The sequence below is a fragment of the Crocuta crocuta genome, unplaced genomic scaffold, assembly GCF_008692635.1.
Source record: "Crocuta crocuta isolate KB4526 unplaced genomic scaffold, BGI_CrCroc_1.0 scaffold36, whole genome shotgun sequence".
Classification (NCBI taxonomy): domain Eukaryota; kingdom Metazoa; phylum Chordata; class Mammalia; order Carnivora; family Hyaenidae; genus Crocuta; species Crocuta crocuta.
In genome coordinates this window covers 11,203,675-11,230,580 of record NW_027532203.1, presented here as the reverse complement: position 1 = coordinate 11,230,580, position 26,906 = coordinate 11,203,675, and the positions used below count along the sequence as shown (strand labels likewise).

The 26,906-nt window shown below is 38.4% G+C and overlaps 1 protein-coding gene across 1 annotated transcript in view; it reads left to right on the top strand.

The window, feature by feature from the left end:
- The window catches only part of RAB27B (RAB27B, member RAS oncogene family), a 57,921-nt gene that overhangs the window by 28,248 nt on the left and 2,767 nt on the right, over nucleotides 1-26,906 (top strand). The window contains exons 2-4 of the mRNA XM_077777659.1: nucleotides 18,084-18,255; nucleotides 19,870-19,955; nucleotides 24,470-24,573. Of these exons, the coding sequence (XP_077633785.1) occupies nucleotides 18,103-18,255; nucleotides 19,870-19,955; nucleotides 24,470-24,573 (343 nt within the window). The 5' untranslated portion in view covers nucleotides 18,084-18,102. The remainder of the gene's footprint in view (nucleotides 1-18,083; nucleotides 18,256-19,869; nucleotides 19,956-24,469; nucleotides 24,574-26,906) is intronic.

The following is a 26,906-nucleotide window of genomic DNA, read 5'->3' as shown; positions in this document are numbered from 1 at the left end:
TTTAGACCCTAGGAAAAGTCTACTCTTTCACAGGATGTTGAAGGGTTTTAAGGTGAATAATATTATAGTCCCAACCTTGGCTTAATTCCGGGAAAGACAATGGACGTAACATTAGTCTGTGTTTGTCATCGTGTGAATATGAGTGGGAAGATTAGCTGCTGAATCCCATTATCAGAGAAGAGCAGAGCCAGCTTTATGCTAAAACTCCTTGTAGCCACATACGGTAGTATATTCATCTTAATGTAGTCAATAGAAATATATAGATATTCTATATATCTATCTTTCAGATAGAACACATCTGAAACTTTTCTATTTTGTTATTAAATGTAACTGGCAGTTTTCTGAAATTTAATATGCAAAGCATTTAGCTTTTATATTTTTTCCTCTTATTGTAATAATAATAATACCTACCCACATGGGCTCAGAGTTCAGCAGGAAAACCTTCCCATTAGCTATAATAATATAGCTGCCTAAAAAAACCCTTTGCTTATTACTGGAACCATAGCAAACAAGACAATAAAGAAAGATATTTGGATTTTCCTTTTTAAAAAGTGGTAGAAGTGATGATAGAGGAAGAGCCTTCTTTGATGTAAGGGAAGTAGATTTATTTCCCTAAATGTCTTTGAGACATGCACAGACCTTCCATAAACTGGAAAGTGTCAGATATAGCAAATGTATTCTTGGTGATGGAAAACTTCCTGTGCTTATTTTTCCAACTAAAATGTTAACATTTTCCTTTCAGTATTTTGACTTCATGTAGTGAATTGTGATATTTGTGCTTTTGTTAAAAAATACCAGAAGGTAAAATGTGAATCTTTAATGGAAAATGTGATCCTGTTTTTCCTTGGGCAGGAGGGGTCTCCGGGGTGGTGATTTTGCAGGGATGAGAGATGACATCACCCAAGCTGTGCTCTTGCAACTTGTTGCCCGGTTTTCTCGCATCTTAGAACAAATCTGGGAAACTTAGGCAAAGCTAATTTCATAAGAACTGTCTTATAACAATTCTTAGTCTATAAAAAAACAACAATTCCAATTCATGGCGTTGCTTTGCTGGGGTCATGATTCTTTTTCAGTGAGAGCAGTCATTATGGATATGAACAGACAAGAGGGGACCCACATGAAAGTCCCTTTCTCGGTTTAAAAAAAGGAGGGAGGGGGCAATGCAGAATGCAAAATTCTGAGTAGCAATCTTTTTATAAGTATAATTTTGGTAAACCACTCACACTGTTGAATATTTCATGACTTTTCTCAGCCCAAAATTGTTTTTAACTATTAACTATTCACCAACCCTGAAGTTAAAGAATATTAAAGAATGGAGAACTGCCCTGCCCTGCTGGGCTCTGAGCAAGGCACTAAACTGCCTTCTAGTCTGCTCTGACGAGGCTTGAATATTCCTCTAAACAGCAGGGACAGGAGGGCATAGCTGTAAACATCTTTGTGCTAATGATGACTTTTCTTTACTCAATGGTGGCAGCTGGGGGTGCACGTTGTCAAAGACAAAATTATAAATGTTTTATATCCGAAAATGCTAGGTGGGCTTAAAACAGTGGTCAAGTCATTAGGCTACTGCCAAGAAGTAAACAATAGGCTTATTAAGGCTGTAATTAGTCATTGTTGACATACTGTATTTTTAATCAGCGCTCCAGCAGGGGATCAAGTAGCTGAAATAATCTAGTGCTTGGTCAAGTAGAAGTAAAATGAGCTCTTTAAAATGTAGCGGTGCCTTTTCCCCAAGATTTCTATACCACCTTTGTTCTGAGAAATTTGGGGACTTCATTTTAAGTTACAAAGTAACCTGCATGAATTGAAGAATGATGTTGTGGTTGTGTTATACTGTGTCATTGGTCAGAATGCTTTTTTTTCTTTTGATAGTTCTCTAGTTCTTGGCAAGAGTAGAAGGGGAATTCATGATGATTGAACGCATTCAGCCAGGTGGTTTTACCTGCTGAAACAACTGCAGGTAAACACCCTAAGAATCAAGGGTTAAGTAAATTGCTCATGGCCACATGGTGGTCCAGTGGCTGAAAGTGAACTTCGAAACATAGGGCTGTGGACTCCAACAGCTGTGTCTTACATCACATCACGGTCCACACTTGATCTGCAGATCCAACTCGATCAGGACCAGTCCAGGACCCCCAGAATGCTGCTTCTGCGCCCACCGAAGCCATATTTGCTGCATCCAGTGCCATGGGGTATATACATGCTGCCCTCAGGATGTGAGCACTCTGCTCATCCCAGTCCTTGTCTCTTCCCTTCCCACGTCAAAGTCCACCTCACATCTCTCCTCCACGAAGCCCTCCTGGTTATTTCTGTCCCCACTCCTGGATCTGTTTATGAATTTTTCTTTTTTTCCAAATTTTTATTTAAATTCCTGTTAACATACAGTATAATATTAGCTTCAAGTGTGGAATGTGATGATTCATCACTTACATACAACACCCAGTGCTCATGCAAAGTGCCCTCCTTAACCCCCATCATCTATTTCACCCATCCCCCCACCCACTTCCCCTCTAGTAACCCTCATTTGTTCTCAATACTTAAGAGTCTGTTTCTTGATTTGCCTCTCTTTTTTACTCTCTCTGTTCATTTGTTTCCTAAATTCCACATATCAGTGAAATCATATGGTATTTGTCTTTCTCTGACTGACTTATTTTGCTTAGCATAGTACAGTCTATCTCCATCCATTCATTGCAAATGGTAAGATTTCATTCTTTTGATGGCTCAGTAATATTCCATTTGTTCCATTGTGTGTGTGAATGTACACACACACACACACACACACACACACCATGTCATCTTTATCCATTCCTCAGTCATTAGACATTTCGGCTTTTTCCATAATTGGGCTATCATAGATAGTGCTACTGTAAACATCGAGGTGCATGTATCCCTTTGAATTGGTATGTTTATATCCACTGGGTAAATACCTAGTAGTGCAATTTCTGGGTCATAGGGTAGTTCTATTTTTAACTTTTTGAGGAAACTGAATACTGTTTTCCAGAGTGGCTGCACCAGTCTGCATTCCTACCAACAGTGTAAGAGTCTTCCTCTTTCTTCGCATCCTTGCCAATACCCATTGTTTCCTGTGTTAATTTTAGCCAGTCGGACAGGTGTGAGGTGATATCTCATTGTAGTTTTGCTTTGTATTTCTCTGATGATGAGTGATGATGAACATCTTTTCATGTGTCTGCTGGCCATCTGGATATCTTCTTTGGAAAAAATGTTAATTCATGTCTTCTGCCCATTTTTTAACTGGATTATTTGTGGGTTGGGGGGGTGCTTTCTGAGTCTTTCACTCTTCTCTGAATACCTTTTAAATTTAGAGACATAGATTTTCTGGTGTAGGGCCCATTTCAAATAATTTACCAGATGAAGAGATTTAACATTTATTTATTTTCTTTCCAACCACATAAGGGTTAAGAACCACATATAATAGCATTCTGTATTTTCTACTCAGCTTTATACACATTGAAGAAATAAAATTCTAATCTAGAAATTTCCATTAACATAACCATGTACATAATATAGGAAGAATCTTTGACACAAATAAGCACTTTCTTTGGACTAATCCCATTCCTTATAGATATAATCTCTTTTTCAGCATTTATTACGCTCATATAATGCTTCCTGTTAAATATCATTTAAAACAACAACCAACCAACATTCTTTTCCTAAAGAGATCTTGGATTTTTTAATATATTTTTTTTATTTTTGGAATTACATGGTTCTATGAGTTAGCTAGAATTAGGTTTAAGGAGAAAATTGTATTAATAGGGAACTCATTCTTTTTTTAAAAATATGTGAGCCCATAGATGCGATCTAACTTGGCTTCCTCACATTTCAGAGATGCAGAATTTGTGGGCAGAAATTTTGATTAGTATTCCCCTTCTCGGATAATGAAGCAAAGCAGTATAAGTTTGGCGAGACTTCAAATCAGCAGCCAGCTGGAAAATGATCCCAATTTTGCAAGATTATTAGGCCAATGTCTGAAAACTTAGGAAAACATCTTATTAAATGCTCATCTCTTTAGCTTAAAACCANAGTGGCAGCTGGGCCTGTGGTGGCTTGAGCCGTCACAGTTGTCTTGGTAACGTAGTGGAGGCTTTGCGCCATTTCATTTAATCCCAGCAATACACTCTGTGTGCCCAGCTCATGGTAGGTGCACAATAAATGTTGAGTGAGCGAATGCATGAATCTGGGGGAAATTAGTATCCTTGCGTTATAAATGGCGCTGTGTTCCAAAGATATGGTGAAGCCTAATTGTGACTATAAAACCCATATTCTTTTCTCAATTTTTCACCTCATGCCTCATTACTGTTGCTTTTTAAGTGTTTCTAAACCGTCTCCTCTATATTTCCATTTTCTTCTTTCATTTCCTCCTTTCTCCTGGGTTTAGTGTTCTACATTCAGAGGTTCTGTAAATGTGTTTGCTGTCCCAGTTTTTATCAAAGGCAGGAATCAGAGAGGCCATTGACATGTCAGGTCCCCAGGCAACTTTTTGATCTTTCCTTTGAAGCGCCCTGGGTCACATTTAATACCCAGGCTCCTGAGGCCCTCACCTGGGCGATCTGTCAGGGTTGATTGAACAAGGCTGATGACAGGCGGTGCCTTCATGTTCCCCTCGCTCCTTGTACAAAGATCTCCCTCCTCTGTCTTCCTCTGTCCTTCTAGGAAATCAGTACCAAGTGCGGAGACCTAGGAGTCCTCTCCAAAGTACTCAGCATGCTCTTTACAGGCACAGGCGATTTGGCATGTTGGGTACATTGCACCAAACACTCAACAAAAAAGAGGGCCTCACTCTCCTACTTTGAATTATAGGTATAGAAAAAATTCAAATTTGTGTATGTTATGCAATCTCTATTGTAAAGGGACATATTTCTGGCTTATTCCATAAACATTCAGAGCAGACCTGTCTTCTGACAAGATCAGGTGAAATAGAAGAGTGGCTTTTAGGGAGGGGTATGCACAGGCCCCAGGATCTTTGCAAGCTCGATGAGCCTGTGTGTGCCTGTGTATGTGTACGTGCACACGCACGTGCGTGCACAAGCATGTGCATGTGTGCGTGCATGCATTTGTGCTCATCATGACCCTGCTGATCCTTCATAATTAACAACTGATGCAATCCAGTCAATGTTGTTACGCTGGAGAAAAACGTTCCAGCTTGCATTCTTATACTCATTCCTCATATTTTATCCTACTCATTTGTTTTGCTTAAGACAATGTAAACCTATCTGCCATGAGATATAGCCTATCATTTGCTAATCTTTGTGGTGATTCGATAAGTAAACCTTACCTATATTTGGATTTATGAAACTAGTTTCTGTTTTAGACCCTAGGAAAAGTCTACTCTTTCACAGGATGTTGAAGGGTTTTAAGGTGAATAATATTATAGTCCCAACCTTGGCTTAATTCCGGGAAAGACAATGGACGTAACATTAGTCTGTGTTTGTCATCGTGTGAATATGAGTGGGAAGATTAGCTGCTGAATCCCATTATCAGAGAAGAGCAGAGCCAGCTTTATGCTAAAACTCCTTGTAGCCACATACGGTAGTATATTCATCTTAATGTAGTCAATAGAAATATATAGATATTCTATATATCTATCTTTCAGATAGAACACATCTGAAACTTTTCTATTTTGTTATTAAATGTAACTGGCAGTTTTCTGAAATTTAATATGCAAAGCATTCAGCTTTTATATTTTTTCCTCTTATTGTAATAATAATAATACCTACCCACATGGGCTCAGAGTTCAGCAGGAAAACCTTCCCATTAGCTATAATAATATAGCTGCCTAAAAAAACCCTTTGCTTATTACTGGAACCATAGCAAACAAGACAATAAAGAAAGATATTTGGATTTTCCTTTTTAAAAAGTGGTAGAAGTGATGATAGAGGAAGAGCCTTCTTTGATGTAAGGGAAGTAGATTTATTTCCCTAAATGTCTTTGAGACATGCACAGACCTTCCATAAACTGGAAAGTGTCAGATATAGCAAATGTATTCTTGGTGATGGAAAACTTCCTGTGCTTATTTTTCCAACTAAAATGTTAACATTTTCCTTTCAGTATTTTGACTTCATGTAGTGAATTGTGATATTTGTGCTTTTGTTAAAAAATACCAGAAGGTAAAATGTGAATCTTTAATGGAAAATGTGATCCTGTTTTTCCTTGGGCAGGAGGGGTCTCCGGGGTGGTGATTTTGCAGGGATGAGAGATGACATCACCCAAGCTGTGCTCTTGCAACTTGTTGCCCGGTTTTCTCGCATCTTAGAACAAATCTGGGAAACTTAGGCAAAGCTAATTTCATAAGAACTGTCTTATAACAATTCTTAGTCTATAAAAAAACAACAATTCCAATTCATGGCGTTGCTTTGCTGGGGTCATGATTCTTTTTCAGTGAGAGCAGTCATTATGGATATGAACAGACAAGAGGGGACCCACATGAAAGTCCCTTTCTCGGTTTAAAAAAAGGAGGGAGGGGGCAATGCAGAATGCAAAATTCTGAGTAGCAATCTTTTTATAAGTATAATTTTGGTAAACCACTCACACTGTTGAATATTTCATGACTTTTCTCAGCCCAAAATTGTTTTTAACTATTAACTATTCACCAACCCTGAAGTTAAAGAATATTAAAGAATGGAGAACTGCCCTGCCCTGCTGGGCTCTGAGCAAGGCACTAAACTGCCTTCTAGTCTGCTCTGACGAGGCTTGAATATTCCTCTAAACAGCAGGGACAGGAGGGCATAGCTGTAAACATCTTTGTGCTAATGATGACTTTTCTTTACTCAATGGTGGCAGCTGGGGGTGCACGTTGTCAAAGACAAAATTATAAATGTTTTATATCCGAAAATGCTAGGTGGGCTTAAAACAGTGGTCAAGTCATTAGGCTACTGCCAAGAAGTAAACAATAGGCTTATTAAGGCTGTAATTAGTCATTGTTGACATACTGTATTTTTAATCAGCGCTCCAGCAGGGGATCAAGTAGCTGAAATAATCTAGTGCTTGGTCAAGTAGAAGTAAAATGAGCTCTTTAAAATGTAGCGGTGCCTTTTCCCCAAGATTTCTATACCACCTTTGTTCTGAGAAATTTGGGGACTTCATTTTAAGTTACAAAGTAACCTGCATGAATTGATGAATGATGTTGTGGTTGTGTTATACTGTGTCATTGGTCAGAATGCTTTTTTTTCTTTTGATAGTTCTCTAGTTCTTGGCAAGAGTAGAAGGGGAATTCATGATGATTGAACGCATTCAGCCAGGTGGTTTTACCTGCTGAAACAACTGCAGGTAAACACCCTAAGAATCAAGGGTTAAGTAAATTGCTCATGGCCACATGGTGGTCCAGTGGCTGAAAGTGAACTTCGAAACATAGGGCTGTGGACTCCAACAGCTGTGTCTTACATCACATCACGGTCCACACTTGATCTGCAGATCCAACTCGATCAGGATCAGTCCAGGACCCCCAGAATGCTGCTTCTGCGCCCACCGAAGCCATATTTGCTGCATCCAGTGCCATGGGGTATATACATGCTGCCCTCAGGATGTGAGCACTCTGCTCATCCCAGTCCTTGTCTCTTCCCTTCCCACGTCAAAGTCCACCTCACATCTCTCCTCCACGAAGCCCTCCTGGTTATTTCTGTCCCCACTCCTGGATCTGTTTATGAATTTTTCTTTTTTTCCAAATTTTTATTTAAATTCCTGTTAACATACAGTATAATATTAGCTTCAAGTGTGGAATGTGATGATTCATCACTTACATACAACACCCAGTGCTCATGCAAAGTGCCCTCCTTAACCCCCATCATCTATTTCACCCATCCCCCCACCCACTTCCCCTCTAGTAACCCTCATTTGTTCTCGATACTTAAGAGTCTGTTTCTTGATTTGCCTCTCTTTTTTACTCTCTCTGTTCATTTGTTTTGTTTCCTAAATTCCACATATCAGTGAAATCATATGGTATTTGTCTTTCTCTGACTGACTTATTTTGCTTAGCATAGTACAGTCTATCTCCATCCATTCATTGCAAATGGTAAGATTTCATTCTTTTGATGGCTCAGTAATATTCCATTTGTTCCATTGTGTGTGTGAATGTATACACACACACACACACACACACACACACCATGTCATCTTTATCCATTCCTCAGTCATTAGACATTTCGGCTTTTTCCATAATTGGGCTATCATAGATAGTGCTACTGTAAACATCGAGGTGCATGTATCCCTTTGAATTGGTATGTTTATATCCACTGGGTAAATACCTAGTAGTGCAATTTCTGGGTCATAGGGTAGTTCTATTTTTAACTTTTTGAGGAAACTGAATACTGTTTTCCAGAGTGGCTGCACCAGTCTGCATTCCTACCAACAGTGTAAGAGTCTTCCTCTTTCTTCGCATCCTTGCCAATACCCATTGTTTCCTGTGTTAATTTTAGCCAGTCGGACAGGTGTGAGGTGATATCTCATTGTAGTTTTGCTTTGTATTTCTCTGATGATGAGTGATGATGAACATCTTTTCATGTGTCTGCTGGCCATCTGGATATCTTCTTTGGAAAAAATGTTTATTCATGTCTTCTGCCCATTTTTTAACTGGATTATTTGTGGGGGGGGTGGTGCTTTCTGAGTCTTTCACTCTTCTCTGAATACCTTTTAAATTTAGAGACATAGATTTTCTGGTGTAGGGCCCATTTCAAATAATTTACCAGATGAAGAGATTTAACATTTATTTATTTTCTTTCCAACCACATAAGGGTTAAGAACCACATATAATAGCATTCTGTATTTTCTACTCAGCTTTATACACATTGAAGAAATAAAATTCTAATCTAGAAATTTCCATTAACATAACCATGTACATAATATAGGAAGAATCTTTGACACAAATAAGCACTTTCTTTGGACTAATCCCATTCCTTATAGATATAATCTCTTTTTCAGCATTTATTACGCTCATATAATGCTTCCTGTTAAATATCATTTAAAACAACAACCAACCAACATTCTTTTCCTAAAGAGATCTTAGATTTTTTAATATATTTTTTTTATTTTTGGAATTACATGGTTCTATGAGTTAGCTAGAATTAGGTTTAAGGAGAAAATTGTATTAATAGGGAACTCATTCTTTTTTTATAGATATGTGAGCCCATAGATGCGATCTAACTTGGCTTCCTCACATTTCAGAGATGCAGAATTTGTGGGCAGAAATTTTGATTAGTATTCCCCTTCTCGGATAATGAAGCAAAGCAGTATAAGTTTGGCGAGACTTCAAATCAGCAGCCAGCTGGAAAATGATCCCAATTTTGCAAGATTATTAGGCCAATGTCTGAAAACTTAGGAAAACATCTTATTAAATGCTCATCTCTTTAGCTTAAAACCATATCTTTTTTGCCATGTGGAAACCTTGAGAGCTGAAGCTTTTATTTACATATATACACTCAGTGTTTTCCATATGTCACAGAACAGAGATGGATTGACTGCTCTCATAGAGGATGGCATGCCCTTGTCGTAATGAGGGAAAGCAACTGTCCGGTGGCTGGAGCTGGTGGGTCCGTTGAGGCAGGAACCTATGGTGGGAAAGGAACCATCTTATCAACCAGCCACTGTCTTAGAAGATGATATGCCTCATAAATGTGGTCCACTCTCTTCTCCTGTTAGCTATATTATGAAACTAGGGGTTATGTGCGCCGTTCAAATTAGGAGTCATTCACTGGCAGTGAGGAGTCTCTGTGCTAAAAGGTGGCGTGGTGGTTCTCAAACTTGACTGTACATTGGAATCATCTGGAGAGCGTTAAAAAAATATGAATGCTTTTGTGTCACCATCAAAAGTCAGATTTACGTGATATAGGGCATGGTCTGGGCATCAGGGAGTTTTAAAAGCAGCCAAGTTTGAGAACCACTAAGTTGGAAAACCCATTTTCGGTTCTTGCTGACTGGCTTCAGGGAAGATGTCCACCTCTGTTTGTACACTTCCTAATGTGCTGCATCGCCTCAAAGGATTTTCCCAGTCCTGGAAGAGATATAGGTCAAAGATTCTTTCCATGAAAAGTCTTCACTGAATGTCAAGGAATTTACGTTTCTTTTTCTTGCTCCCTAGTTAACGTCCTGGGCGAAAGGACCCACAAAAGCCTTTTTATTTATTTTTTTTTAAGTAGGACTCTCGAATAAAAAGTAAGCCATATAGCTCCCTTATGAAGACAAACATAAAACCTTTCCAGGTCAAGAACTTAATCTTTGGAAAAATTCTTAAAGCTCAATTTACTTAATTCAAACATGTATGCAATGTCTTCAGTGTATAGAGTATATGTGTTTCCAGTGAGTAAATAATGTGTTGAGGACTACTCCGAATTGTCAAGGAAACAAAGTTTACAAGATGTGAGGGAACTAAATGACATGTAGCTGGAAAAGCATGGTAAGGGCACTGTAATAGTGTGTCAGCAGAAGGAATCCACTAGCTATGTGCCAAGCTTTGCAGATGGCTATCAGCAAGAGGAAATTGCTCTCAACTGTAACAAGATCAAATCAGATAGACTGACTCTTTTCTTGACCAAGGGGTTTCTCTACTCTAGAATGAGTTGCTGAAGGGGGGTGAGAGTCTCAGACTCTTGGAGTAGTTTTCCTGTAGGTATACCTCAAGGTAAAAAAAGAGGGAGAAAAACAGTTGCCAAATCTCGCTGCTCTTCTATCGTACTTTAGTGGAACAGGTAAACCCTGAGCGCCAGGAACATTGGGACCCACTGGATTTTCTGCACACTCAACTTCGGTTCCAGTGCTAGTTTACAGGCTCCTGACAACCAGTCCACCCTGCTGTGCCCCACTGATTTTCATTCAGTTACTCATTCTGGATTTGTGAGCACATCTGCTCAGTAGATTGGCTATCAGGACCCTGTCAAATAAGGAATATTTTTCTAAATAAGAAATTACTGTAAATGTGAGACTTAGGCTCATAGAGTGTGTATCAGGCCCTTTCCATTCAGGAAGGTATCATGATCTGAATACACATGATTCTTACTAGTAAGTGACTTCATTGTAAACAAGTAGTAATTAACACCCAGCTAGTAGAGCTCAGCTAGGAAAGTTATTGTTAAAATAAGTTTAAATTAAATTAATTTTATGCAAAATAAATACATTTAAATGGATTTTAAAATAAATTTAATGAAATTAATTAAATTAGTTTAAAAAATTTCTTAGAGAGCATGCAAGTGGGGAATAGGGGCAGAGAGACAGAGAGAGAGAGAGAGAGAGAGAGAGAGAATATTAAGCAGGCTACAAGCTCAATGCAGAGCCCAATGCAAGGCTTGATCCCATGATCCTGGGATCCTGGATCCTGGGATGTGCTACCATTATTACCTAAATCCAGAACATTTTCATTATCCCTTCCCAAAAGCCTCTTTCTCCTCACCAGTCACTCTCCATCCTTCCTCTCTGTATCCCCTGGCAAACACTAACTTATATTCTGTCTCCATGAGTTTGCCTATCCCGGACATTACATATATATTGAATCACAGATTATGTGACCTTTTACATCTGGCTTCTTCCATCTAGCACATTGTCAAGGTTCATCCATGTCGTAGCATATGTCCTTTTTGTGGCTGAGTAATAGTCCACTGTGTGGCCATGCCACATTTTGTTTATGCATTCGCCCATTAATGGACATTTGGGTTGTTTCCAGTTTGGAACTATTATGAGCATTTGTGTATAAGTTTTGTGTGGATATCTGTTTGCATTTCTTTTGTGTATAGACTTAAGAATATTGGTAATTTATAAGCTGGCTGATGTACACTACTATTCCCTCAAGTTGTATATATGTTTGAAATTCCTTGTAATAAAAAGTAAAGAAACTAAAAGGGAAAAACCCTCACACAGTTTCAAAATTTCCCACAAAGTGAAGCCAAAGGGTGAAAAATGTGACTTTTGAGAAAAAAAAAAATTTAGACAAATAAAATATTCATTGCCTTAGAAGTGAGTTTAATATGTGAGAATAATAAAGAATGTGAGACTAATACATCAGTAGAGGCAAATTAAGTTAAAGTTGACTTGTGTTAGAATTTTTATCTCTTATTTTCAGGGTAAGTAAACTGAACTTCAGAGTTCAATAGCTTCTTGGTTTATCTCTATTTCATTGGATCCCTTAATCATTGAATGAAACAAAATGGATACTTTTATCTTTTAAAGTAGATATGATTGCTCCAATAAACACATTGTCAGCTTAAGTAAAGGCTGTTTGATGAAGTTGATATTGATTTATATTTATAATTGGGTTTGAATTTTCTATATAGGCTCCACATAGGCTAAATATACATAGTCATTAAGAAGAATCAAAATGAGAATTATAAGACCTTCCTAAAAGAACAAAGTGCTACAGAATATACTAAAGAAAACTTTTTTGTTTTTTTCTTTTAAATTACCCCACCTTTCTTCCCTTCAGAAAATGCATTCTGTTTTACTGATGCACAGAGACTATAGGCCCTTGAGTACCGTCCATGATTTAACTCTAACCTGTAGGATATGAATGTGATTACAGGAAGCAGAATTTCAAGGTCAGTCCATGAGAACCACCCATGGGGTATCACTCACGCAATGAAATTTTTGCTATGAGAATTCCGCATCTCAAGATGTTTCTCCTGGGTCTCAATACAAACCAGTCAAATAAAGATAAATGAGGAAATGTTGAACATCTGTCCATTTTATGTTTGACAGCATTATTTTACTTAAAGCACCTACAAAGTAGTATTGCTGATACTTTGCCTACTATTTTAAGCTTTCCAAAGTATCTTAAGACTGTTAAGTTGGTTTTCATTAACAATAAGTTCAAGTCAAAGGGTCATAGATTGTGATGGTATTTTTAAGATTGTGACATGAAGAAGTAGCAGAGAACACCAAAGCTTGCATGGGTAAGTCTGTCCGTGTGATAGTCACCCATACATCTCTGTAGCATTTGGTAAGCTCCCCTTTAGAGAAAACAGAGTATATCCTCAGTGTCACGTAGACTATCATGCAAGATAAGAGGTGCCAATGGGCAAATGGATGCATTCACAGAGAAGCTCAGTTCTGAGCCGTGACGTATTCAACTGACAAGTTTACACGCTCTCTGCCAAGACAAATCTCACTTCCAAAAATTACAGTCCCTCTGTATTTTCTGTTTTCCTAGATTCTTTGAAACTGCTTCTTTGGAGATATAAATATTCTATTTTGAGAAGGTTTTTGTATGCTTTACAAATTAAAATGGAAAAATCAGCTCAGGAAGCTAGACCCGGAAGGCACCATCGTGGTCATTTAATCTAAATATTCACCTCACGATTGAGGAAGGAAGGAGAATATGTCCTAAACTAGGTGGGACACCACGTCCACCAACTGCTCCAATATTGATTGCATTAATTATGACACTTGCATGGCTCTAACACTAAACACGTATGTATTGAGCTCCTAATACATGCCCACCAGGGTACTGGTCCCTGTGGATCCAGCAGTAGACTAAGGATATTAAGTTCCTGAGAAAATGGAATTTATGTTGAATAAGAATGAGGCATACTGGGGAAGAGGAGGGGAAGAAAGAGAAAAAGAAACTATGAGCAGCCTCATTTGAGATAGTCTAACTCTGTTAATCATGTTCCTGTCAATAACTAGAGAAAAGCCCCTTCCCCCATAGAATGAAAATATTTCTACTTTTTATCACTTTTCATTTCATTTCTTCTACTGGGTTTAGGGCGTTCTTGTTGCTCTGCCTCTAGCTCCTTTAGGTGAGCTGTTAGATTTTGGACTTGCACTTTTTCTAATCTCTTGAAATAGGCCTGGAGAGCAATGTACTTTCCTCTTAGGACTGCCTTTGCCGCATCCCATAGATTTTGAATTGTTGTGTTTTCATTTTCATTTGTTTCCATATATTTTTAAATTTCCTCTCTAATTGCCTGATTGGCCCATTCATTCTTTAGTAGGGTGTTCTTTAACCTCCATGTTTTTGGAGGTTTTCCAGACTTCTTCCTGTAATTGATTTCAAGTTTCAAAGCATTGTGATCTGACAGTGTGCATGGTATGATCTCTATTCTTTTGTATTTATTGAGGGCTGCTTTATGTCCCAGTATGTGATCTATCTTGGAGAATGTGCCATGCGCACTTGAGAAGAAAGTAAATTCCCTGGCCTCAGGATGTAAAGTTCTAAATATATCCGTCAGATCCATCTGGTCCAATGTGTCTTTCAAGTCCATTATTTCTTTAGTGATTTTCTGTCTGGTTGACCTATCCATTGCTGTAAGCGGAGTATTAAAGTCCCCTGCTATTAGCACATTCTTATCTATAAGCTTGTTTCTGTTTGTGATTAATTGTTTTAGATATTTAGGTGCTCCCATATTCAGTGCGTAGACATTTATGATTGTTAGTTCTTCCTGATGGATGGACCCTGTAATTATTATGTAGTGCCCTTCGTCATCTCTTGTTATTGTATTATAACGAACAAGAGTCTTAGGTTTTCTTGTTAGGAACTGTCATCCCACAAATCGTCTAACTTCTGTGCACGTGACTTCTCATCTGAAAACTGAGGCCTAGACCACAGGATTACTTAGGTTTCCTTCTTCCTCTGAGACTCTTCATTAAGCAGAGCCTCACAAGTGTTTTGAATTACTCTTCCTGCTCTTCCGAGCCCCTTACCTTCCAGTGAAGGGCTCTGAGAATGATGCCTCAGTTTCTATATCTGAAAAGACCTTCTGGTTCTTGTGGTATAGCTTGTGACGCAGTGATAATGGTAGAAAGTCCACATATTTCCTGAAGCACAGCAATCTTCCGTTTTTTTCTTTCCTTTTAGATCCATAGAACCAAAAACTGACAAGACCGTCAATCATTGTGCAGGAATAAATACTGCTAAACTTGTTAGCTTTTTGATCCTTCCCAGATCATTTTTTTTTTTTTAAGCTCAGTTCTTGGAAAAGGAAACCTTGCCAAGGCTTTAATTTTCCTTCGTGGTGTCATATTTGCCGTGCCAAGGATAGAAGATTGAGGTCATATGATTTTAGGACTCAGAAAATCACATGGTAATAAAAGAGGAACCAAACTAAGTAACTATATCTGAGTAGTGATATAAAAATGAGAAATAAAATTCACTTTGGAAAGAACCTTAAGAGGCACACTATCTCATGCCGAGTTTACTTTGTCAGTTTCTTTAACTGGTCTACTGGAGACACAAATAAAGGTTTTCCATAGGGCCAAGCTTTGCATTCATTTTGGGTGGAATTTTTGTTAAATGCCACAAAGTATGCAACAACCCTTCACTTCCAGAAAAGAGCCAGTGTGGGGCCACCGTGAAATTGATCCATGGTGAGCCAGTTGTTCACTCTGGATTAGAGCCTGGCTGGGAGGCAACTCCAGTATTCCTCCAAGCAAGTTTATGTAACAACAGAGAACAAACTGGCTGCAGATCAGGAATATGTGGTAGGTCATGTAGCTGGCTAGTGGTGACAGTCTCTTTCTGCAAGTGGAAAGGCATCTCCCATGCAGTGCTCCTGTGTCTTCTTTCCTCATATCTAAGTCCTCCCTTTGTTATAAGATTAAATACAAGTTCATCTTCCTCTACAAATCTTCACAGACCACTTCAGTCCATGAAGATTACTGTTTTGTGTGAATGAAAAACACAACTATTTGACTCATTTATCAATTAAGCAAGTTCCCCATCTTGTAAATTATGTTGTATTTTCTTGCTTCTTTAAGTTTTAAGTGTATACCTCCCTTATCAGAAACTAGATTATAAATTACATTGAAAAAATTTTCATCTTTGGGCCTGCTACTATATATTGAATATGTTTAGCTAGATTTGCTCAAGATGTAGCTTTTCTTAACAGTGTCACAGACAATATTACAAAAAACTTAGTTAACTTTAAGCAAAATTTTAAAGTATGCTGATAAATCTTCTTGACTCCATTATTTTCATTTTTCCAGGGAGCCACAGTATCCTCCAACTTTATTTTGCATTTAGGCAGCCAATAGCTTTAACTTCTTCCCCCTAATCAACACATGTGGTCAGGGAAGAATTTAGCTTTGGTCACTTTTATCTCAGTTAGAAAAAACTTAACCTTTCTTTCCCAAGAGAATTAACAATGTCACCCAGTACTACTAGTAAAATGATAGACTTTATCATCCTGCAGAGGAGTTTCACATGAGTAAGTTTGGTAGAGAAAGAGAGAAAAGGGCAGAGAGATGGTGGCATTGATATCCCCAAATGGGGGGAAATTATACTACTCTGATAGCAATCTCCTCTAGCAACCCATTGGCTCAAAGACTAGAATCAGCAACATCTTCAACTATAAAGTCCTAGTAAGATATTCAGGACCATCCAAACTCGGAACTAATCACTGCTTTACAGACTGTCATTGAAGACATTTTCCCAAGAAGAATTTCCTGTCAATACTTGAGATAACCCATACCCTTCTATTAAGGAAGACTGGTTATTGATAGAAGCTAAGCATTTCTTCCAGAGCAGTGATTATACTTTGTACAGATACTAAGCAAAAGCAACAACAAAAAAAGAGAACATTAATCATCAGCCAACATTCACCGTAAGAGTCCTACTCAGTGAAGAGAGCATATTATAGGGGAGGAGAGCTTTAGCATAAAAGTATGTATTGGCAGTTCTCAAAACACTTTAACTCAAAAACAATTCACAAATTAAAGAAACATGCATCCATCATAAATTTGCAGGATTTCGCAGCATTAGGGTTCAAATTTTAGAAAATTCTAATGTAAAAACACTTGCCGATCTTCCAAATGATGTAATGATACTGATTTGCTAAGTACCTAATTATCATCTTCATCATTATTTATCCAAAGATATGAAACCTTTTAGTTTTGATGACTAACTAAAGTGACAGTATAAAAAATAAAGTTTTGTTTGAATTGATGAACATATGCACCATTTTCTTACAGGTAGGAAATGATTAGAATTATCTAGCAATTTTTAGATATGTCTATTGGATAACCTGTTGTTGAAACTTAATTTTAATTGCCCCTGAACTGAAAAGTATGATGTTTTCTGGATCTGTAAAAGTGGGAAAATATTCGTTCATTTCAAAATAGGAGAGATACTTTTCTAGAAATGTCTTTGTAGGCCTTTCTCTACATGGGCTCTAATAAACCCATTTCTACAACTCACAAATCAGAAAGTTTTACCAAATAGCGAATCATTTTGCTGACCTCAGAGTGGAAATGTCATTAAGCATTTGGTAGGTGGTAGTGTAATTCAAAGGTATTACCAGTGTAGGTGTTCTTGGCATTGACCCATGGCATCACCTGTAGTATTGTAACAGAAGAAATTAAGACTGAGGCAAAGGGGGTCAGGGCAATGGAAAAAAAATGGCAAATGGCATTCCTTCTAGCAGGTGAGATACTAGCAGAATGACCATAGTTATGCTTCTTACTAGATTTCTCCTTTTTCAGGGTCTGGAAAACAGTCAGCAGATTTGCCAAATACAGCAGATTTGCCATTGGAGAACAGAGGCTTTGCTATTTCAAAACAGAAGACTGTTAGACACTGCTTTTGAAATGATTTCAAATCAATGTTTTTAAAGGTTGTCATCTCAGTTGTTAAATTTTTTAAATTAAAAAGGAATATTTTGTATGCACATAATAGAAAGCTCATTATGCATGATTAGATGCAAAATGTTCCCCTAGGCTTTTCTCTTCCACTACCCATGTATGATTTCAATCTCTCCCTAGCCTACCTGCATCATCTTGGGCAGGCTTTTCTGTTTCCTGTGACCTTCTTCTCTTCCTAGCACCATACTCCTGATCCCAAAGGGCACTGGCTCTAAAACAAAGGCTGTGGCTCTTTAAGTTGTACTCTTGCTGGGGCAGGGGCTACTGTGGGTACCCTATAATCACATAGCTTTTTGTTCGATATTAACCGACATGATGTAAAAACATTTGTACTGAGTGAGATGGTAGATGTGCTTTTTCTTCCGAAGCTGCTCTGTACAAGTCCAATCAGAATCTGGCAGAAGGGAAATATTCAACTATTTTAAGCTTGAAACATAAATTTATGTTGTGTTTTGAAGGAAGGCAAAGGGGAACCGATTCTTATCAGAACCTACTATTTTTCCTCTCCTACGCAGGCCCACCAAGTCCATCACTATGACCGATGGGGACTATGACTATCTGATCAAACTCCTGGCCCTTGGAGATTCAGGCGTGGGGAAGACGACATTTCTTTATCGATACACAGACAATAAGTTCAATCCCAAGTTTATCACCACAGTAGGAATAGACTTTCGGGAAAAACGTGTGGTGAGTTTTTAACCATACTGTTATGTTAACCTTGTTGTCGACTCCCCGCCCCCATATAAAATAGAACTAAGGAGCTATGTTTACTGCATTGCAAGGAGTCTTTTTTTATTTTTGCAGGAAATTCATAACCTGTCACTGTAATTCAATGTGGAATATTTTTAATTTTGTCAAGCATAAATAACAGTTTGCTAAGAAAAATGTTGAGTGGCACGATGACTTGCCTCCAAAAGTATACAGGACAAATAAATAGTTTATGGATTTATATGAATTCTCTAGGAATCTTTCAAAACCCAAATTATTCAGGTGGCAAAAACATTCACTCTTGATCTGAGTTAAGCTTCTCAATAAGAACTAGTGTTGCTCATTTCTCCACTCTTAAGAGAGACGTTAATAAAAGGATGATTGGCAAATAGCTGGAACATGAGCTTTGTAAGTTCTTGCCGCATTTGTATTTATGTGTAGACTCAGCTATCAATCACTAGCTTATTATGAACAGAATGTGAGACCAGTCCATGCTATTTTACAAGATAGGGGAGTTTAAGTGAGAATTACAACTGCTTTCTGCTCCTATGCTAGACGCTAATGACAGGAATAAGGATATTGTGACATGTGAGACATGTAGCATAGACACATAAGCTTAGCCAGATTTACTGCCACCCAAGGTATTTGTGATTGCCAACATGGCTGCTGCGTCCAATTGATGTCACAAGTCTACTCTTTTCTTTGAGAATTGGTGGGGGGGAGGAGGGAGGAAATAGTGGTTGAGAAGTTAAATTCATGGTTCCTTATAAATCTTGTGCCTGATCTGAAAGTCAGTACATTTTAATGCATTCTTAGCAACCTTCTTCTAACCCCTCCAGGATTTTCCTGTGACTTCACTGCTCCCAAATGCCTCCGCTCGTCTAGGTAGAAGTCCTTACAGAGTTTTCCCTTTAAACGTTTTTACTAACCCATACTTAGGAGAGCTGGTTAAGTTCTAAAGTTGTTATGCTTTGCTGAAATAAGAAGTCAAAAGGCCATAGTTTTGAAAATTTAAACATTAAGACAAGAGCCTTTGGAAAAATGGCTAGTAAAGGAAGACTTGAAATACCTTGTGTAAACTTATTAAGAAAGCCTGTGCATATTTCATGGGCAGGTCGTTTTAAAAGTCCAAGTCACAGTAAAAGATATTCAGGTATTAGTAAAGCATTTTATTGTTTTAGAAGTGCATTCACATCTACTACTTAGGTTTGTAGGAACTCTGCAAAATAGGAAGAGACTGTGGGTCTCAATTTGCTGTAAGAAAATAAGGTTCAAAGAAGTGAAATGAAGGGTTGATACTTGAACCTAGAACTTGGGTCCTAAATCTAATGTTTGCTGCCTCCATGAGGAAGTGACAGAAGGTGTCTAATTTAAGTTTGCAGTATGCCTAAATTGTGTCGAAAATCATACTTGTACTTGACATTTAAAAGTGAGAGTCTATGTGATACTTCTGGAAAAAAACAGAGCAAATATTTATTCTGCACTCTGAACTTTGATTATAGTAATTGAGAAAAAACATGCTGAGTGAACCCGGAGAATTTAAATGTTGACAAAATCCAAAGGAATATCAACTGATGGAAATTTATCTTTTAGGTTTATAATGCCCAGGGGCCCGACGGATCATCAGGAAAGGCATTTAAGGTGCATCTTCAGCTATGGGACACTGCGGGACAAGAGCGGTAATAGTAAATTACTTTGTTTCTAGCTACAAACAGCTTAGAAAACTTACTTTAAAGTGACTGCTGCACGTGATCTTGAAAGTCAGATGATCTGCAACTCTTCTCCTGGCTTCAAAATAGACATTTATATCAAGAAATAAGAATAAGTTATTTATAGTTCCTTGACCATAGCTAGCGTTGTGTATTTGGTACGATTTCAAAAATCAGATCTTCAAAAATCTCTGAAGATCCTTGTGTTGTCTTTGTACTTTCTAATGGGAAAAAAAAAATCTTCTTTAGCATTTAATTACGTTAAGATGGGAAATTGACATGAGTAGAAGTGCAACCTGAAGAGGGAATTAAAGAAAGGCGGGTAAGACCTTTCTCATTTCTTTATCCTGTGCCACTTGACTGGCTTAGTTTTCTAAAATTTGGGTCACACCATTGCTCTGTAGCTAGAATATTCTCCTCCCTTCCCACCTTCCCTGATCCTCTCCTTTTACCAGGCCTGGCTCACGTACTACCTCCTTTGGGGGGCCTTTCTAAACACCCACCTGAGACAAACTTCCTCTTGCTCTGAGCCCCTACAACACTGATCCTTCTCTCCCTTAAGTTACTCAATTAATTATATACCGCCTTATAGTAAGGTGAATCTTTTATTGATTCACCTGTGACCTTCTCACCCCAACAAAATTGTCAGCACTACCAGGGCAGAGACGTGCTTGGTTTCCTAGCATCTTCTCTGAAACAATGTCCAAGGCAAGGCAAGCTCAGTAGACAAGAGTCTTGTTTGCTTAGAGCTGGAGATACTGTTCCGTTATTTGATGAAAATATATTTCTTGGAGATCCAAGCTTTCAGCATGCTAAAGACCACGTGCTAGTGAAGCTTTTCAATATCAGATTAAATAAAAATTGGCAGTGGGTTGTCAGGGAAGATATTTAGTAGGCACATACCTCCAAATCCGGCATCACATGTCTTAGAATGTTTATGCTTGTAAACACTTTAGTTTTTGAAATGCATCCAAAGTGTTCTCGCTTTCAGTGAGTGTAAACGCCAGGAGAGGTGCTGGGCCCTCTCTGTTAGCTCTTTTGACTGTGAATTCCATTTACACACATTCTTCAACATCGCTAGTTCTTCTGAAGTCATTCCTCACAAGAATCTCTGTTCATATGTCAGTTTTGTTGTCACAAAGATGTATGTTTTATAGACCAATTTAATTCATTTTTGAAGAAGTAATATGAGAAAATGTGGTTCCCATATGTCCTCACACATGACATGTCAGCCTAGCGTGATGGTAGGCTTCTCTCCTCTGCCCCCTTAAGGCAGCTGCTCCGTGAGGAAAGTGAGGAATACTAGTGATAGTCTCAGTAACACTGGGGTTATTCATCCCTTGAGAATTTTGCATTCTGTATATGTACCAGGTGTAGCGATGCAACACGATAAACAGTGTCTCACACCTCAACCCTGTGCCTAAAAACATCTGGCAGCATCATCTCTATAAGATAATGCTTATTGATAAAAGCGGTATCCTGGGAACAAGAGAAGATATCATACCCCTTACGTAAACCTCAAGGATAGAGGGCACGGCCTTAGTTCCCAGTGAGGGAGAAAGTAATAATGTAACTCTGGGATCAGTTCCTTTTGTTTGTTTGTTTTGATGTGGCTCTAGCTTTCCCCACCCCACTGACTACTGGACAGAATGAGATTGGTGAGTAAAACTGGAAATCAATTACCCTTCCCCTGGAGGAAACCTGGGAAGAATGGGCATAACAAGGGAGCAGAGCGGTCCAGGATATCAGCCTGTTGCAGAGCAAGAGTGTCCTGTGTTGCGGTGGATGCAAGAATGTTTATCCCAGTGAAATCTGTACCAAAAACATGTTTTAAAATTAACTTCGTCATGTGCTATGGGCGATGAGGGGGAATATGGTACAGTCTTGTCCTTAAATGAGACACACATACACAACTCTCTCTCTCTCAGGAAGAGAACAGAGAGAAGTTGTGCCTTAGCCACACTATTGTGGTTGAGTAGGAGACAATTTTGTGAATACAAATAGTCCCCAGAGAGAAAACTTTCATAAAAGCGGTATATTCCCTGTGAGCTTCCAGAAACTGGTAAGAGTGATTCCACCAGAAAAAAATTGAGGCAAATTTTTGGTATTTCATGGTTTTCATGATTAATGCCTTACCAAAGAAATCAAACTTGGGAATCAATAGTCACTAAATACCTATTCTCCTTTCTTTGGTATTAAAAGAACTGTTCTCTATTGAAATCATTGAAATCTTTCGTAATTTTATATTCTTTGCTATTCTCTTTATTTCTTTTTTTCTCTTCATTTCACAAACATTTCATGAACAAAAACTATGTTCAAGACCATGAAAATGTAATGGATAACAAGTTGGAAATACAACTTCTTTCCTGTTGGGGCTCACAAGTCTAGGGTAGCATTTGAATAGATAAGGAACAATTGCAATGTAGCCTTAGGACAATATCAGGAAAACAAAGGGTGATAAGCAGGTGCACCAAGAGGAGCCTATAACCCAGATGTGGGTGTTAGGAAGGCTGCTTGGGAAAGTGATATTTCCTCTGATAGATAGCTAGATAGCTAACTAGCTAGCTAGCTAGCTAGCTAGATAATAGATGGATAGATGATAGATAGATAGATAGATAGATAGATAGATAGATAGATAGATAGATAGAGATAGGTATAGGTATAGATATAGATACAGATATAGATACACACACACACACACACAAACTCGTACACAATGTATGAGTGAGTGAGTCTTATCCAGGCTAAACAGGTGGGATGTTGAAGAAGCATTAAGGCAAAGTTACCCACAAAAAGAACAGCATGTGTGAGATCCCAGGGGAGAGAGTGAACTTTCTAAGAACTAAAAGAAGATTGGTATGCCTGTGGGTAGTCAGGAGATGAGGCAGGATAGATGAGCAAGGATCAGTTCCTGCAGAGCCTGACAGCTTATTAAAGAGTTCAGTCATTATCTTAAGAGCAACGCATCATCGTTTAGATGTTTTCAGCAGAGGATTTATATAACCAGGGGGAAGTAGCCCTGGTATTTAACCTCCATGAGGGGGAGGGTCCCAAACAAAACTGGAGACAAGAAGCCTGTTAAGAAGGCTGTTGAAGTTATTCAGGGGAAAGATAATAGGTTCAAAAATAAAGCAGATGGGTGGAAATGAGAAGGTTAGGAGATGCTTGGTGATTGTATATAGTAGGTGAAGGAGAAAGAAGAGCTGTGGCATTACTGAGGATGATGATGCATTGACAGAAGAAGAAATTAGGAAGAGGGGCCCATTTGGGTTTAGACATGGGAAGTTAGAGTTGCCTCAGTTTCCTCCAACTGGAAAATTCCATACAACGGGTAATTGGGTGTGCAGCATGAAGGACAGGACAAATCTAGACCTATTCATTCGGGGTCCAACACATAGGTGATAATTGAACCAGGGAAATGGAAGAGATTACTTAGTGAGTGTAAGTAATGCAGGAGGGGGTTAAGAATAAGACTCCAGGGAAACCAAGAATCCACAAATAGGCTAACATAGGAGTCCAAAACGTAGGAGGACACTTAGGATAGGAAGTAGTTTCTGTATTTCAAAGTTATGTGCCTTTCTAAATACCCATTTCCAAATTCAATTCTGTATCAATATAGCCCAGACCTTCTCTGGTCCCTCTGTGTGGTCTCTGTTTTGCCCATTTTTAACACTGAAGTAGAGCTAAGCACACCTTCAATTTCACTGAAGATTTTGGGGTGCAGGAGGTAGGAGCAGAGGAGAAAGTCTTTACACTGTACATGACAGAATATATTCTTCAAAATCCTCTATTAGAGATGAGTGTTCTTGCTTTCTGTCTCCACCTACTGTTTCTCTGACCTTGCTTTGCTTCCCCTAATCATCTTCCTCTTTCTCCTTTTTTCAGTGTTTTTTTTCCCTCTTTCTCAGGAGACATGGATGCCAGACTCAAATTCAGCTCTACCCCCAGAATGCTTCTAAAAGAGTTTTATCACCAATATTGTTTTTTCTCTGCAAAAGAACCCCGTCTCCAGCTGCTAACAAGTTGTGGTTTTCTGCATGTAATCATAGGCGTTCATTTTTAGGTTACCGAGTGCCAAGCGTTCTTCTAGGCACAGACAAGGGAGATTGAAAAGTTTAAGTTAAAGTCCCCATTTGAAAGTGGCTTCCATTTTAGCTGTAGACCACAATATATCCATGAGCCAATAAGGGGCCTAACAAATCCAAGGGCTGTGTAAGCCAGTGTGTGATTGAATGTTACAAACTCTGTGTATATAAGTGCTCTAAACCATAAAGCCAGGATGTGGTCCTAAAAAATGTCTACAACTAGAGGTCCTCCCCTGACCCTTTAGCATTCTTCCTACCCACTTTCTCATTCTGTAGAAGAATCCATGAGGGTTGCCATTGGAGATTTCACATTTCAGAGTAAACTAGTGTTGTGTGTGTTGTCATTGTAGTATGTTTGTGGGCTAACTTCCAGGACTATCCACTGTGTTTTCTTGGCAGATTCCGGAGCCTCACCACTGCATTTTTCAGAGATGCCATGGGCTTCTTATTAATGTTTGACCTCACCAGTCAACAGAGTTTCTTAAATGTCAGAAACTGGATGAGTAAGTGGGATTAACTAACTTGCATTGGCCACATTGGGCCTCAACTTCTTTGCTTCACAACATGAAACCAGATTGGGTTAACTTTGACTAACTTTGAGAATTCGTGGGTTTAGCATTTCCTGTTTCACCTTCAAAGTGATGGCCTTAATGTGGTTCACCTAAGGTGACTTGGAATTGTATCTTAGAAGAAGCCTATGTAGCTCCATCACCACCTATATTCAAAGTCATTATAATTGCAATGGAAAGGCTATTAATTCCACTTATCCAATAAGCCTTAAAAGATTTCTTACAACTATGTGAGCTGCCACATCTAACCTGGAAAGGAGACAGGGAAAAGCAGCAGTGTTTTCTGAGAGGGTTCACTGACACCTAAAAATGTGTGCCCTTGCGCATGGGTTAACTGAGGGATTAATTAACCAATGGATTAATTTGGTGAGAAACTCCTCCAGAGCAGACCAGCCATGTAAAGATAAGGTACAGTGTGTCAGTCATCTCACATGGAAATTGTACATTTTTGGAAAAAATGTTTAAATGTAAAGGAGCCTAGAATAGAAAAATGTATACAAGTTAGATATAACATTAAGTTTAAAGTAGCCTAAATAGTTATTAAAGACAGATGGACATATGTCAGCCCAGGGTAGTAGCATTTGATTTCCTTTTTAAAAAATTGATATAGCATTAAAGAGAACATTTCGTTTGCATTTTTATTACAAATATGAGTTTTGTTCCTAATGGAGTATACAAGCTATCCTATGGGACCAGTGAATCATCATTTCTAGATTTGTAGGGGACGTCTATGGCCAGGGTGATTCTTTTTTTTTTTTTTAATAAATGGATCATGTTATTTCCCTGCTCAAAGTCCTTCTGGGACCTCCCAAATTACTTAGAATAAAATCCAGAGTCCTTCACTCACCTGCAAGGCCATGGACATAAGGCCTTGGATTCCTGTGTAATTAACTCTTATTCTGCCCCAGCTCGCTGGCCTCTAGCCAAATGTCTCTCCAGCTGAAGGAGACAAAAGGCATATTCCTACCTGTGGCTTTTGAACTTTCTGATTTTTTCTGCCTTGATTTCTCAGCTCCCTTTTATGGAGTGAACTAGCTCTCTTATCTTGTTTAAGGTTTTGTTCAAACCTAATTTATCCCCTGGAGGAAGCCTTCCCTGACCACCCGTCTAAACTAGTACTCTTCCTTACTTTGTATCTCCCCAATGCACTTTATATTTCCTTCTGTCATTGCCACCACCTGACATTATAGTATGTATTTCTTTGTTTACTAATCCTTTTGACTCTCTGCCACTAGAATGGGAGCTCTATAAGAGTGCAGACTTTGTCTGCTTTGTTCCATTACAAGAGTCCAAAGCCTGGATTAGTGTCTGGCACAAAATAGTGCTCAAAAAATATCTATTTACTCTTATTACATATTATTTATAATTAATATATATAATTGCGTTAAATGCAAGTTTGATAACGCACTTGCTACCATGGGGAAAAATACCAACAAATTCTGACTTCCTTAATTGCTTTTCCAATTCAGTGTTTATCCTAGGATCTATCTTTATTTCCTTTTATTATTGTATTTTTTATCCAAATTTTGGTGGTATTATTAGATTCTCAGGAGATAAATAATAAGATTATTAGATATTTTGCAGAGAATGACTTATTCATCCTTTTTCAAGGCAGATAAAATTCTTCCTTATTTAAAAAAAATTCCTGAAGGATACTGTTGAGATTTAAGATAATTCATTGGCATGTCTCATAACATTTTAATTTTTAACACTCAAATAATTAGTGTTATAGGGTAATCCTTGTCTTTTTCCTTAGCAAAGTTTCATAAGCAGCCCTTGAGATAGAAATTACAGTCATCTCTGTAATTTCAAAAACATAGGTTGATAGATTTCTTATCATTTCCTTCCTTCTTTCCTTCCTTGTTCCCTCCCTCCTTCCCCCAACCCTCTTCCAGTCCATCCTTTATTCCTTCCGTTCTTTCTTCTCTCTTTTGAACAGTGTACCCTGGAGAAAAGAGAAAAACCTGTCTTAAAATTATTTCTACATGAACTTGTGGTGGTTCAGAAATGTTCTGTTCTTATAGATCATCACCTTGGACTTCAGGAGATAGAAATGTAGCAGTCTCTTAAAGGAAAGAGCAAACTTACACATTTAAAAATCCTGTTTGGGGGTGCCTGGGTGGCTTAGTCAACTAAGTGTCTGATTCTTGATCTGGGCTCAAGTCATAATCTCACTGTGTTTGTGAGATCTAGCCCCACATCAGGCTCTGCAATATCAGCATGAAGCCTGCTTGCAATTCTCTCCCTCTCTCTCTGTTCCTTCCTAC